This window comes from Orycteropus afer, unplaced genomic scaffold (assembly GCF_000298275.1).
Source record: "Orycteropus afer afer isolate SDZICR_OR568_19922 unplaced genomic scaffold, OryAfe1.0 scaffold00366, whole genome shotgun sequence".
Lineage (NCBI taxonomy): Eukaryota > Metazoa > Chordata > Mammalia > Tubulidentata > Orycteropodidae > Orycteropus > Orycteropus afer.
Window position 1 is genome coordinate 2,719,154 of NW_006921953.1, and position 15,493 is coordinate 2,734,646.

Sequence of the window (15,493 nt, forward strand, 5' to 3'; positions counted from 1 at the left end):
CTTATTTCTACTTATTTAGGTCTTCTTTAATTTATTTCAAGGAACTCTGGTGGTGTAGTGGTTAAAGCATTTGACTGCTAATCAAAAGGCAAGTGGTTCAAACCCACCAGCTGCTATATGGAAGAAAGATGAGGCAATCTGCTTCTGTAAAGATTTACAGCCTTGAAAACCCAATGGGGTTACTATGAGTTGGAACTAACTCAATGGCAGTTAGTATTTTTCTTTTTTAAATTTATTTTAGCAATGCTGTTGTTATGTGCTGTCGAGTCGGACCCGACTCATAGCGACCCCTTCTTGGGTTTCCGAGGCAGTATCACTACGGAAGTAGTTTGCCCAACCTTCCTTCTGAAGAGTGGCTGGTGGGTTTGAACCAACAGCCTTCTGGTTAGCAGTCAAGTGCCTTAGGCACTATGCTACCAGAGCTCCTATTTTAGCAATGGTTTATAGTTTTTAGTGTACAAGTTTGCACTTCTTTTCTTAAATTTATTCCTAAGTATTTTATTCTTCTTCATGCTATTGTAAATGGAATTATTTTCTTAATATCATTTTTGAATTGTTCACTGTTAGTGTACAGATATACAATTGATTTTTGCATATTGATTTTGTGTTCTGAAACCCTGCTGACAATGTTTATTAGTTCTAATAGTTTTTTTTTTGTTGTTGTGTGCCAACGAGTCAATTTCAACACAAAGTGACCCTATATAACAGAGAAGACTGGTCCTGTAGGGTTTCCTAAGCTGTAATCTTTATGGGAGCAGACTTTAGCCTGAAGAAATTCCTTTAGTATTTCTGGGAGGGCAGGTCTGCTGGTGATAAAGTCTTCCTATTTTTGTGTATCTTATAATAAATTATTTTCTCCTTCATTTTTGAAGGATAATTTTGTTTTAAATACAATTCTTGGTTGATATTCTTTTCCCTTCATTACTTTGAATATGGTATGTCCCTGCCTTCTGGCCCTCATGGCTTCTGATGAGAAATCACCTGTTAGTTTTATTGAAGGTCCCTTTCATATGAAAAGTCATTTTTTTTTTTTTTTTTCCTTGCTGCTTTCAAGTGTCTCTCTTCAATTTTGGCTTGTGGTAGTGTGACTATGATGTGGATAGGTATGGGTCTCTTTGAGTTTATCCCATTTGGAGTTTGTTGGGATGTATAGATTAATATTATTTATCAAATTTGGGAAGTTTTTGGCCATTACAGGTATCTCATCAAATCCTTCTGCTCTTTTTTCTCCTTCTTGTCCTTCTGGGATTCCCATTATGTGTGTGCTGCCATACTTGAGCCACAGGTCCTTGAGGCTCTGCTAATTTCTCTCTTCAAGTTTATTGATTCTTTATTCTTCCAGCTTAAATCTGCTGTTGAACTCCTAAAGTGAATTTATCACTTCAGTTATTATACTTTTCAAATCCATAATTTCTATTTTTTTTAATACTTTCTGTCTTTACTGATGGTCTTAATTTTTAAGGACATAATCCTCATACTTTCCTTTAATTCTTTAAACATGCTCACTTTAGTTCTTTAAAAATGTTTATGATAGCTAATTTAAAATTTACTAAGTCCAACATCTGGGTTTTCTCAAAGACAGTTTCTATTGGCTGCTTTTCTTCCTTTTGTGTCAGCCATACATTGCTGTATGTGTCTCATTAGTTTGTTGAAAATTGGGCAGTCATGTTAAATCAAATTCCCTTTCCTCTCCCCAAAATTTGTTGTTTGTTTGTTGTTGCTGTTTGTTTGTTTAGTGGCTTTCCTAGACTATTTCTGTAAAGCATATTCTTTGTCATGTGTAGCCACTGAAGTCTCTGCTTGGTTAGCTTGTTGTTGTTGTTATGTGCCGTCGAGTTGGATCTGACTCATAGCGACCCCTTGGTTAGCTTAGTGGTCAACAAAAACAGTGATTTTCTTTAATATCTAGATCCAGTAAGTCCTTCACTCTTTGCTGAGGATCTCTTTGTGTGTATTAGGGCACAACTTCAATGTCTGGCATTTTACAGCTCTGCCTTCACCTTCACTACCTGCTTGATCAGAGCCTCAAAGTCAGCCAGAGGTGAGAGACTGGAACCTTCTCAGGACTTTCCTAGACATGCATGTAGCTCTCTACATGTATGTACCTTTTAGATTCCTAGGAATATGTTAGCACTTTTAAAAGCCTCTTTGGATATTTCATTCCCTAGGTTTTCTTTTTAATTTTTTGAGTCAGCCTCTCGCTATCTCTAGGAGCTCTGGTGGCATAGTGCCTAAGGCATTTGACTGCTAACCAGCCAGCTGGCAGTTCAAATCCACCAGCCACTCCTCAGAAGGAAGGTTAGGCAATCTACTTCCATAGTGATGCCAAGGCTGGGCAATCTACTTACATAGTGATACTGCCTTGGAAGCCCAAGGAGGGGTTGCTATGAGTCAGATGTGGCAGTGTGTTTGGTTTGTTTTCTTGCTATCTCTGGCAGCTGTGAAAGGAAACAATTGCTGCTGTTTTTGGCAAGTGCCCTGGGGATAGTGCTTTTCCCACTTACTGAGCTTTGTGTCAGGTCAAATAAAGACAAATCCTATAAATGGGGTTTTTCCAGGTAGCTGCCAAGAAGACAAATACTGATAATTCTCTGAGGATGAGCATTTGGGGAGTTCCAAACTTCTTTTAACTCCTCCAGTGGCTGCTAGTCTGCTGGTTTTCAAGGCTACTGTGGAGCTAGTTAATGGGATTACAGGAAGTTAAAATGCTACAAAGCTTGCTGATCTTACCAAGACTCAGTGATATTTCTTCAACAAATGCTCTTCAGGTTATCATAGGCCTTTCATTAATTTCTAGAGTTCTAAAAAAAGTTGATTTTCCCAGGGTTCTCATTACTTTTATGGAGGAAAAGATTTTTGGAGGCCCTTACTCTACCATTCCAGAAGAACTTCTTCCACTGAATTTACAAAAAGGATTTCTTGGTGGACCAAAGAAAAGCCCAGCATTAAAACTCTTGATGAAAGGCTAGAAGCTGCAGAGATCTAGACAACTCCTCCATTTGTCTCTGTATATTCAGCACAGGTATTGACCAATCAGCATTTCATAGCCTCATCCTTGACTCCATGTGCCTCCTGACCCTCCCTCTATTCTTTCATTTGCCATCATGTCTTTCTCTCTCTTTCTTCCCTTTCTTCTCCTCCTTCCTCTCACCAAGACTTTATTATCTCCTAAGAACCTAGGAATCCAGACACAGCCCTTCCCTGAGGAGTTCATGCTTTGGGGGAGGATAAATCAAGTTTGCAGATAATCACACCAGGTGGGGAAAATGCTGGGACACAGAGAGGTGTCTGAGGCTGTGGGAGCCAAGATAGAGGGCTGGACTCTTTTGGGGGAGGTAGGGTCTTGGAGGAAAAAGGATCTGGCCCAACAATGCTAGAAAGAGGATCCCAGAGTTCCGGGACAGGGCTGGGCTCCATTGGCTCAGCCACTTGCCTTCCCAAGGTGAGAAACAGACAAGAATGGAGGTGAGAAACAGACAAGAATGGTGGTGAGAAATCCATTCCACTACAGATAGAGATGCAGGGCCATGAAGCATTTCCAGACAAAGAATTCCACTGGGAGCTTGAGAAGATCTGCCTCCCACAAGCAGGCAGAGTCAGTCCTATATGTGTGCCTGGAGCAGCTGCTAAAGGCATCTCAGGTAAATATTGTCCCATCGGGGCAAAAATGAGCCTTTCTCCCTGGGCTCAGCTGGGACAGGAAAAGGCCTGGTTCGCACAAGGGAAGGAGCTGAAGTCAGGATGTGCATGTGTGTGAAACTATCTAGAAACAAACACCAGGCCCAGCCAAAGCCAATCAAGGACAGATGTCTGTTCTTTGCTGGTCACACCATTCTCTGACAGACAGAAAATTTAGGACACCTACAGGAGAAAGAGCAGCAAATGGGAGGAGGTACTGCCCACACCTTTCCCAGCAGCTGACTTTAGATAAGATACTTCTTCCCTAGGAGCCTCAGTTTCCTTACTTGCAAAATGGGGATAATAATACATTCGAATCATGAAGGACAGGAAGGGACTCAGCACAATTCCAGGAATTCCATAATTCCTTGTCTTACTGTAAACTGGAGTCATCATTCTAATGGGGTTTTTGAGTACGTTGAGTAAATTGAATAATTTCATACCTTGTTCTAAAAAAACTACTATATTTTTACTATATATTCTTCATATCCTTCCAAAAAGCTGTCAGGAGCTTACAGTAAAAGGCAATAAAAACTTTTATGAGGGTAGAAAACAAGAACTGAGTGATGACATGTGTGTTTGGAGGTGAGGTGGTGCAGAAGGATGTCACACACACAACCCAGACTAAAGGAGCTCTAGTGGCCAAACACAAAATAGGCTTAGCTTTTGGAAATCACAGCACAAAGAGAAACATGAAGGAGGAGTGTTGCTACCAGTGAATTCTAGGTAGATTATTTGGACGGTCTCGGAAGGAAGATTGGGCCATCTACTTTTGTAGAGATACTGCCTTGGAGACCCAAGGAGGGGTCACTATGAGTTGGATCTGACTCAATGGCAGTGAGTTTGGTTGAGTATACAAGGAACAAGAAGCTGATCAAAAAGCAAGAAGCCTGACCCCAGGAGGAAGGCTCAGAGGTTCCATGAGAACCTGCCCTGGAATCTCTGAGTCCATATGACTTCACTACATCCCCCTCCTTGTGAAGTTTCCTAGGTGGTGCAAATAGTCTGCACTTGGCTACCAATGAAAAGGTTGGCAGTTGCATGCACCCAGAAGAAGAAAGGCCTGATGATGTATTTCCATAGGATTACAGCCATTGAAGACCCTATGGAGCACATTTCTACTCTGCAACACATGAGGTCACTATGAGTCAGAACTGATTCAATGGCAATAGGTTTAAGTAGGACCGATGTGTTCATTCATTCATTCTCTGATTTATGCCCACTCCATGACAGGCTCTGTGCTGGAAGCTGTAGAATCAGGCTGATACCCTCTAGCCAGAGAGTTAGAGAGGGATTTTTGCAGGGGATACTTGAGTGAGGCTCAAAGGACAAAAAGTATGAACTCAGGGTCAGAGTGGAGGCGGAGATATTTTGGGTAGGGGTGAACACAAGACTAAAGGCTCTTCTGAGAGGTGAAGCGACCATGGATATGCATGAGGCTGGAGGAGGGGGCTGGGGGCACAGAGTGCTACAGGGGGCTGTGGTGGTGGGGACACAGAAGGGGACAAGGGTGGGAGATGTATCTAGGAGGAGGCTTACTAGGACTTGGTGTGGAAAGTGGGAGGGGAGGGGCCCAGGATGATGCCCAGGGGTCTGCTGGCTGAAGGTCTGCTCCCTGCGAGGAGAGTAGGTTGGGGTCTTGAAGGGTTTTGGGGGTGGGTTATGTCCAGCCAGCAAGGCCCAGAGGGAAGGACTGAGCTGGAGGCAGGGAGGTGGGTGTTGTTGGTGTCATGGGGATAGCTGACTCCACAGGACTGGGAGACTGTGGGTATAAAGGAGGATCTGACTAATCACGACCCCTCCTTGGGTTTCTGAGGCGGTATCACTACGGAAGTAGATTGCCCAATCTTCCTTCTAAGGACTGGTTGGTGGCTTTGAACTGCCAGCCTTCTGGTTAGCAGTCAAATGCCTTAGGAACTATGCCACCAGAGCTCCCAAGGGGCCAGTAGGGCCCTATAAAAATGCAGAGAAGAAGAGGACAGTGATGTGGGAGGAAATCTGGGCCACAAGATCATGGAAGGAGGGAGCAGCCAATAATGAAGGTCAAGAAGAAAAAGACATACCCAAAAGGAGTGAAGACAAGAATGCAGACACATGTACATCAATGTTCACTGCAGTGTTTGTCACAATAGCCAAAAGGTGGAAAAAACCCAAGTGTCCATCAACAGTTAAATGGATAAACTAAAATGGAGTACATATACACAACAAAATATTATTCAGCCATAAAGAGAAGTGAAATTATGATACATGCTATGCATGGATGAACCTTGAAAACATTATGCTTAGTGAAATGTCAGTCACAAAAAGATAAATCTTATATGATCCATTTATATGAAATAGGCAAATACATAGAAACCAACATTTATTAGTGGTAACCAGAGGTGGGGAGGGAAGGGGCAGTTATTGCTTAAGGGGCACTGAGTTTATGTTCAGGGAGATGGAATAATTTGGAAAAGGATAATGGTGATACTTGCACAACATGATGAATAAAATTGATGTCACTTTGTGCATGGATAAAATGTTGCATTGGCAAATGTTTTGTTATATATAATTTTACTACAATAAGAAGAAAAAAAGAAAGACAAAGATAGTGAAGTGCTTGTTGGTGTGGTCAAGTGGAGGCCATTGTTGATTCTGGTTGGGACATTCCCAGTGAAATTAGAGGTAAAGAGGTTGGGGTAGCTGTGGCTGAGTGGAGGGCAGAGCTGAGGAGAAAGGTAGATGCCTCCTCAGGAAAGCTGCTCTGCAGGGCAGAGGGAAAGAGAGCACTATGGGGGCATGTACAAAGGAAGTTCTTTTTTTTTTTTTGGGGGGGGGAACAGACTTGAGGACTTTTTCAGGAAGAGGAAAAAGGTGAAGTGAAGAGGGGAAACTCAGGTACAGCTGAAGTCAGGGTGGACAAGAGCGGGTCCCAGGGCAAGATGGAAGAAGATGGCAGGAGGAAAAGGGGAGGCCAGTATGAGTGAGCACAGGTCATATGGAAGAAGTTGCAAGAGTCTTCTCCTGGTGGTTCTGTTCTCTAGAAAGGAGAATGGGCCAAGTGTGGGGAGGGAGAGGAGACACCCAGATGAACTGGTACATGTACTGAGGGATTCAGTACAGAGACTCAGAGAGGGGACTGGGACTGAAGTTTCCACAGTAGATAGTAAGCTGCAAGGAATGGCTGAGGATATTGAGGGGACAGTCCCTGAAATCATGGATGTCAAGGAGCCACAAAAAGCCATGCTGGGTTCTGTGGCTCCAGGGACAATGGCTGGAATTGGAAGTGAGAAGAAGTCTTGACCTAGGACTGAATGTCATGACTACTGGGGAGGCGGGGTCCAGCACCTCCATCAAGTCCCAGGTCAATGCAGATTCCCAGCCTCAGGTTAGGAAATGAGAAAACCTGGACTCACCAGGATCGCCTCTTCGTCCAGGCTTGCCACGCCGTCCAGGGGGACCTAAGCAAGAAGACAAGGCAGACATTCTTGTTGAGAAGGGAAGCCAGTGGGCTTGGCTCAGCCTGCTGGTGGCTGGCTCACTCCAACTTTAAGGGCTTGCTCGGCTCACACATGTGGGTTCACCATGTACTAGTATCTTGGGGGCAGCCTTCTCACCATGCCCTGCCAGCTGGTGGGGTGCGGGAGAAAAGGGAGATTCCCCTTTCTTCTGGAGCTACTGAGGTCTTGCTCCTCTGACCTTGTCCCCCCACTTCCTGCATTCCTCATGCCTCACTCATTCATTCATTCAGTTATCCAATCATCTGTTCATTTATTCATTCACAGGAACACCTGCCCACCTGTTCTTACAGCAGTCCTTCTCCAGTCAAAAGTTCTTACTACCTGGAGGCTCTTGAGGTAGAAGAGTTTGCAGCTGAGAAACTTCAGACTTATGAGAAAAACAAGGCAGAAGGTGGGAATGATTTTACAAAAGCTCTGATCAATGCTTTTTAATATTTACTTAAATAAAATGATCTGGGCTGTGGTGGTTCAGTGGTAGAATTTTTGCCTTCTATGACAGAGAGCCAGGTTTGATTTCCAGCCAATGTACCTCGTGTACTCTTGTTTGTCAGTGCCAGCTTGTGTGTTGCTATGATGCTGAATGGGTCACAGAGGCACTTCCAGACTAAGATGGACTAGGAAGAAAGGCCTGGTGATCTACTTCTGAAGATCAGCCAATGAAAACTATGGACCACAACAGTCTCATCAGCAAGCAATTATGGGGATGGCATAGGACTGGGTAGCATACTATCCCACTATGCATAGGGGTTGCCGTGAGTCGGGGTGGACTTGATGGCAGCTAACAATAACAAAATAAAACAGCATAGACAACACACCAAATAAAGACCTACCATGGTAATGTTTTGTTGGTTGTTTTTGTTAGGTATCATTGAGTTGGTTCTGACTCATAGTGATGCTATATGTACAACAGAACAAAACACTGCCTGGTCCTGTGCTATCCTCACAATAATTGCCATGTTTGAGCTCATTATTACAGACACTGTGTCAATCCATCTCTTTGAGAGTCTTCCTGTTTTATGCTGACCTTCTGCTTGACAGCTTGATGTCCTCCTGCAGGGACTGATCCCACTTGAGAACATGTTCAAAGTATGTGAGATGAACTCTTGCCTTCTTTGCTTCCAAGGTGCACTGTCTTGGCTGCACCTCCTCTAAGACAGATTTGTTCATTCTTCTAGTAGTCTTTGGTAATATTCTTGGCCAACACCATAAACATGGTATTCTCACTCCCATCGAGTTGGATCCGACTCATAGTGACCCCTCCTTGGGTTTCCGAGGCAGTATCACTACAGAAGTAGATTGCCCAACCTTGGAGATGCTTAAATTCAATAATAACAGGCACTATAGTATCCAGCTACTATCCCTTTTCTCACTAGAACCTTTTGTGTCTCCCTTCCTCAGTTTCAGGGAGATGCTTATAAATGTGTCATGATTTGTTGCAGATAATGTGCACACAGACACACATTTTTTCCATACTCAGTCCTCCACCTTCATGGTTCAAGTCTTTCTGAATTTATGATGCAGGTCATCCTGTCTCTGCCTTCTACCCCTCTACCCCACGCCAGCGTTTGAGACCTGAGTGACCATGATGTTGAAGAAGGAAAGAGCTCTGAGTGACCTGAGACGCAGCCAGCCCTTTTCCCAGTCAGAGGTCCATACCTTCATTGTGCCAAGACCACTTTGGGCCCTGGCCCCTCTCATCTGTGCTTTACCTCATGTTATTGGAGTGGGGGCCTCAGGCCTCAGTTAATGCCCCTATCTTTGCTACCTCTCCTGGAGCTTGCTGAAAACATTTCTGAGGCCCCTTTGCCTTCTCTGCCTCCATTTTCACTCCCCTCCTCTAGACCCTATGAGTCTAACTATCTTTACATTCTCTCACTTTCTCAGATGCCAGAGGAAAAGGTGGGCAGAAGTAAAATTGCATACGGTATTATTGTTAGTCGCCGCTGAGTCAGCTCCAGTTCATATATATCTAGTGGCATAGTGCCTAAGGCATTTGACTGCTAATCAAAAGGCTGGCAGTTCAAATCCTCAGAAGGAAGACTGGGTGATCTACTTCCGTAGTGATACTGCCTCGGAAACCCAAGGAGGGGTCGCTATGAGTCGAAATCAACTTGACGACGGTGAGGTGTTTTTTTTTTTTTTTTAAATGTATAACAGAATGAAGTGTTGTCCAGTTCTGTGCCATCTTCATGATTGTTGGTATGCTGAGTCCATAGTTGCGGCCACTTTGTATTTTAATTGCCTTCCAACCTAGGGAGCTCATCTTCCAGCTCTCTATTGCACAATGTTCTGTTGGGATCCATATGGTTTTCATTGTCTAATTTTTGGAAGTGGATCATCAGGCCTTTCTTCCTAATCTGGAAGCACCACTGAAACCTATCCACCATGGATGACCCTGCTGGTATTTGAAATGCTGGTGGGATAGCATTCAGTGTCAGAGCAACACATTAGCCACCACAGCAGACAAACTAACAGATGGGTGGTAGAAATTTGCAATTTTAAATCACATTTCTTTTTTATCTCTATCTTCTCACCCACTGCATATCAGGCTCTGTGCTGGGTTTGGAGGTGATGGAGGTGGTACTTTGCTGTGACCATATTATAAGGAACTGCCCTTTCCTGCAAAAGTCAACCCCAAGATCCCTCAAGAATTCCAAGACCAACCTGTGAGGAGAGGCAGGAGATTGACCATACATCAGATCTGAGGCAGGATAAAACCAAAAATCAAACTCACTGCCATTGAGTTGAATTTGACTCATAGCAACTTTATAGGACAGAGTAGAATTGCCCCATCAGATTTCCAGGCTGTAAATCTTTGTGGAAGAAGACTACCTCATCTTTCTCCTGCACAGCAGCTGGTGGGTTCCAGTTGCTGACCTTTTGGTTAGCAGCCCAATGCTTTAATTACATTGCCACCAGAGCAGGATATTTCACTGAAAATTATGTGTGTGTGTCTGTGCATGTATGTGTGTCTTTTTCCTTTCCCCTGATTTCAAGCAGATGGCCATGACCACTTGTGTTCCCATGACCTGGGGGCTGGGTAGGGCAGAAAAGCAGAAGCAGCCTGGATCAGAGGCACTGAAGGGGAGCCTAGTGAAGCCTTCTCCTGGTGCCCTGAGTAAGGAGAGGACAGTGCATTCATTTCCTAGTGCTGCTGTAACAAAAAACCAAAACTGGGTGGCTTATACGAACAGAAATTTATTGTTTCATAGTTCTGGAGACTAGAAGTCCAAGTCAACATGTCAGCTGAGACATGTTCTCTCTGAAGGCTCAGGGAAGATCCTTCCTTATTTCTTCTAGCTCCTGGTGGTCCCAGGTATTCCTTGGAGTTTCCTGGCTTGTTGGTAAGTTGTCACATTCTCTCTCTGTCCTTTCATCTTTTACAAGGAGACCATTCAAATGGAATTATGACCTACCCTGCTCTAGTATGTTGTTATTGTGTGCCATCTCGTTGATCATAACTCATGGCTACCTCATCTGATGGAGTACAACGGTTCCATAGAGTTTTCTAGGCTGTAATCTTTATGGGAGCAGATTGCCACATCTTTTTCCCACAGAGCTTCTGGGTGGGTTCAAACTACCAACATTTTGGATACCAGTTGAACACTTAATTGTTGTGTCACCAGGGCTTCTTATATTCCAGTAAGACCTCATGTTAATGCAACTGATAACATTTTCAAAGACTATTTCTAAACAAGGTCATGTTCACAGGCACCAGGAGTTAGGACTTCAACTTATCTATTTTGGGGACACAATTCAATCCATAACAGAGGAACTCTTAGAAACAGTGAGAAAGAATGGGAAAAGGGATGGGATGTCTGTGGATCCCAGAGGAGCATCTCAGTGCTACGTCTGACCCTGACACAGGCCCGAGGGTGAGTTGAGAATGAGTTTGTTGTCGGCCTGGTGGAATGGAGGCTTGAAGTCAATATTATTAAACAAAATTCAAAAATTAAACATGCTATTTCTTGTACTTCTGAGATTTGAGGGCAGAAATCCCTGCCAGTTACACAGCTCTTGCTTTTCCCTGATCCTGGACATAGACTTTAAGTTTGGCTTTTGAGCTGGAATCACCCAGGGCTGTGCGGAGTGTGAGGCTAGAATCCTGGCACCTTCATAACAGATTCTGGCTTCTCACACCTATGTGGGCTCCACGGCTTATGAGGCACCTCCATGTCCACTACCACATTCTCTGCTAATGGCCTCCCGGGGCCTCATGAACATCTTTGCCTGTCATGGCACATGGCTTGATTTCCACCCCAACTCCTAGTGTGGGCAGACAGTGTTGTGAGAGTTGGCCCATGTTTGGGGAGTTGGTCAGCACCCTTGGATCTCTGGATGTGAGGTTTTAGGGCGATTGAGTATGTGAGATAGGAGCTCTTTCAGCACAGATGGCATCATGTCTTCTGCTCTCAAGAGAGAGGACACTCTGCTTTCCTCCAAGCACCTGTGAGTTGGTCCCTGGTTTCTGGGCTCTGGCCAGGCCATGGGAGGCTGGTGCTCAGCTCTGCCAGGCTGGGTTTGCCTTAGGCTGAGGTGTGGGATGCTAACAGGAGGCGCTCATACTGGAGAGTGACCTCTCTCATTGCTCTGGGAGCAGGGTAGCACGGAGGTTTTCTGATGACCATTACTGGGCATGACTGAAATTCTCCATCTGTGTAACTCAAGCCAGATGAAGACATTTGCCTCCATTGAGCTGGCTGAATGAATGGATTTGTCTGGGTGGTTCGTCTGGGTGGTTTGTCTGGGTGCTTTGTCTGGGTGGTGTGGTTAGGCAGAAGGCTCAGTGCAGAGGGATGCTGGGCAGGCAAGAGGCTGCCCAGAGGGGGCAGAGGGCTTGCCTCCTAGGGCCCGTGGGGAAGCTCCCCAGGGCTTGGTCAGGCAGGCAAGAGCTGGGCATGGGCTTGGGGTGTTATGGGGCACACAGGGTTTGTGAGACTAAAGGCTTGGCAGCTGGGCAGGCTTTCACCTGAGAGGACCTCCTTGGAGAAGAATGAGGGTGCCAATGAGCCACTTTCAGAGCCAACCCCAACCCCATAGGGGAGGTTCCATGCATATAAGTCATATACTGACCACCAGCCCACCTTTCACTCTGGTTTCTTGACACCACCCTTACTAAACTATAAGCCCTTTGAAGACAGCAACTTTGTTTTCTTTCATACCCATTTACCTAGAGTTGGCGTTTTGTCTCTCACATAGTGAGTGCTCAATAGCTATTGGCTGAGTGAGTGAATGAATGAATCTTCCAAAGAAGACTGAAGACTTGGTCCATTTGATCCCCTTTGGTAGAACTGAGATTGATGCTGCAGTGTTCAACCATCTCTGGGACAACCTCCTGGCAGGCAATGTATCCAAGCCCAAGCTCATCTCCCCATTCCCAAAGTGGTCTTCTCAGTAGTCCTTCCTCCTAAATGAAGGCTACATCTGTACCAGGCAGAAACCACCTGGGTATCATCCTGTTACATCCTCCTGTGCCACCCCCCAGCCTAGGGTGTATTCTCCTCAGCATCAGGCAACCCTTTCAGCCCCACAGCCAGTCTCTCCTTTACCACCTTTCCACCATCTTTGATTTTCCCTCCTCCTCACAGAAGTCAGTTCACTGTAGTGTGTAGAGGCTGCATCTGATGAAACTCTGCACCCTCAACTCCCAGAGCTGGGTAGGATCAGGTGACATTTGTTGCAGGCAAGAAGGAAGGAAGGAGGGAAGGAATGGATGTTTAAAAGGCCTAAGGTCCCTCCCCACCATTTCCCAGGGTTTACTTTAATAGACTGTCAAGTCCTAATGGCTGCACAACAATGAAGAATATAATCAATGTCACTGAAATATACATGTAGAAATTGTTGACTTGGCAAATGTTTTGCTGTGTATATTTTCACAATGATAATAATAATAGTAAAAGACTTCCAAGCCAATGAAACAACCTAAAATGTCCATCAACAGATAAATGGATAAAAGAAAGTGGTATATCTATGCAATGGGATATTTTTCAGCCATAAAGAGAAATGAAATCCTGACTCAAGCTACCACATGGATGAACCTTGAAAATAATATGCTGAGTGAAATAAGTCAGTTACAAAAGGACAAATATTATATGATCTCACATATTGAAATATCTAGGACATTCAAATGCAGAGAGACCAAAACCTATTAGTGGTTAGAAGAAGCGGGCATGAGATGGGAAGGGAGAGGTATTTATTAGGGGACATCGAACTTTTGTTAATGGTAATAGAAAAATTGAAAGCAGATAATATGATGTCTGAATAACATGATGAAGGTCATTAATGTTACTGAACTATACATATAAAAAATATTGAAACGACAAATGTATATATACATATATATTTACTGTACAAACACACAAGACCATCAAATCAACAAGATGCAGGGCTTAGAAAGGACACAGGACTGCCTGGTTTGATGAGGACAGGCTGTTCAGACAGGGAGTAATCTTGCCTTCCTTTCTCCCCTACTACAGGTTCCTTGTAAAGATCATAGCCTAGGGCACCCGATGGGGCAGTTCTACTCTGTCCTTTGGGTCACTATGAGTTGGAATCAACTCATTGCCACACAACAACTGGAAGATGGAGGTGGCAAGACTTAATGTTCTGGTTACCTTGTGCCGCTCTGACAGGAAGATATCCCACAAATGGGATGGCCTTAACAAACAGGAGTTTATTCTCTTACAGTTCAGGAGGCTAGAAGTCCAAGTTCCAAGTGCCAGGCTCTAGGGGCTAGGTGAAAGCCCCTCGACTTTGGGCTTTAGCTCTGCCTCTTGCTCCCAGCCCACTGAAGCTAGAGGCTTCACTCAGACAGCTACTAGCTGCTGAGGCTTACAAGCCCAAGGTCGACAAATAAAATGACACAGTCCCAATGTTACCAAACAACATGGTAGGCCATTAATTCAAATCCACTGTAAGTCCCAAGGATGGCGGAGCATGACAGCCTGTTGAACAATGACATAGCTACATGCAGGGTTCAAACATACCATAAGCTAGAGACCGTTCCCAAGGCTTCTCCTTACATACAGGAAGCAGACCACATTCCCAAAGGCAGCTACTCAGCTCCTTGTGGTAGATCCCACCATGGAGTTGATTGCCAGTCTCATCATGGGGAATAACTACCACCAGCTGCAGAGCCACTCAACTAGGCCCAGCCAAGCTGACATACAAATTTATCTACCACACTTGGCCAAACAGAGGCAAGAGGGGCAGCAGGCCTGAGCTAGTCTCCTTTCTGACTGCTGCTGGGATCCTGGTATGCTACCTTTGGAAACAGAGGTCAGGCACACATGGGATGTAAAACCTTTTGGAAGGGAACAAGAAGGAGCAGACCCTGGTCAAGTTTCTAGACCACCAGGTGCTGAGTGCAGTCCCCACCACCGCTCAGCCCACCACCACTCAGCACCTACTGTGTGTTGGGCCTTGCAACTCACCAAGCAAGTGCGAATTATGGATCAAGAAGAAAGGCCTGGTGATCTACTTTTGAAAATCAACAAATGAGAACCCCATGGATCACAGTAGTTCAGTCCACAACCAATCATGAGGATGACATGGGACTGGAAGTATTTCCTTCTCTTGTGCATGGGGTTGCCATGAGTCAGGGGCCAACTGAATGGCAACTAACAACCACCACCACCACCACAACAAAAATACAGGTGGGAGAAAGGCTGGTTCAACCCTGGTTGAAGCAGGCAGGCAGCCCTGGCTCCTGGGGAGGTGGTACTCCCAGGGCAGGTAGCAGAACAGACTCAGAGGACCCACGGCCTCTCCCCAGCTGGCTTGGTCTCCAGGCATCTGGGCCAGGCCTCCTGAGGAGAGAAGGTCCAGTTTGCCTGCAGCTAAGACATTGCTCCAAACAAGCAAAACCAAGCCCTGGCCCAGAGGTTTGTCACAGAGATTTTTCCTTGTTGTTTTTCTACTTTTCCTCTCTTTCTACATGTGGGAGAACTTCTTCCACTGTCAGCACAGATATAGACACTCAAGGTGCCCTGGAAATCATCCGGGAGTCTGTCTGAATTAAACTGCTCATGTATAGATGGGGGAACCAAGATAGTGTGGGAGAGGATAGGTCTTGCAGAATGAGTTTGCTGCTGGCAAAAGTGTTCTGCACCAGCAGGAGGGTTTCTAGATGATGAAGAGGTGGGGAGGGGCCATTATTTCTACCCCTGCATGGGATCCACGCCACTCTGAGTCAGGCACTAGCAGTTGTGGGGTCACTGTGTTTTCATGGTGGGTACCACCACACTGGCATCTGTGAAACTTAAGAGGCTTGTGGGTAACAGACACCAATAAGGGGGTGCCTATGTGGGAGGGGA

General features: G+C 45.1%; 1 protein-coding gene across 1 annotated transcript in view; it reads right to left on the reverse strand.

The window, feature by feature from the left end:
* The window catches only part of COL23A1 (collagen type XXIII alpha 1 chain), a 625,256-nt gene that overhangs the window by 89,723 nt on the left and 520,040 nt on the right, over positions 1-15,493 (reverse strand). Inside the window, exon 3 of the mRNA XM_007952985.1 lies at positions 7,074-7,118. Coding sequence (XP_007951176.1) covers positions 7,074-7,118 — 45 coding nt within the window. The remainder of the gene's footprint in view (positions 1-7,073; positions 7,119-15,493) is intronic.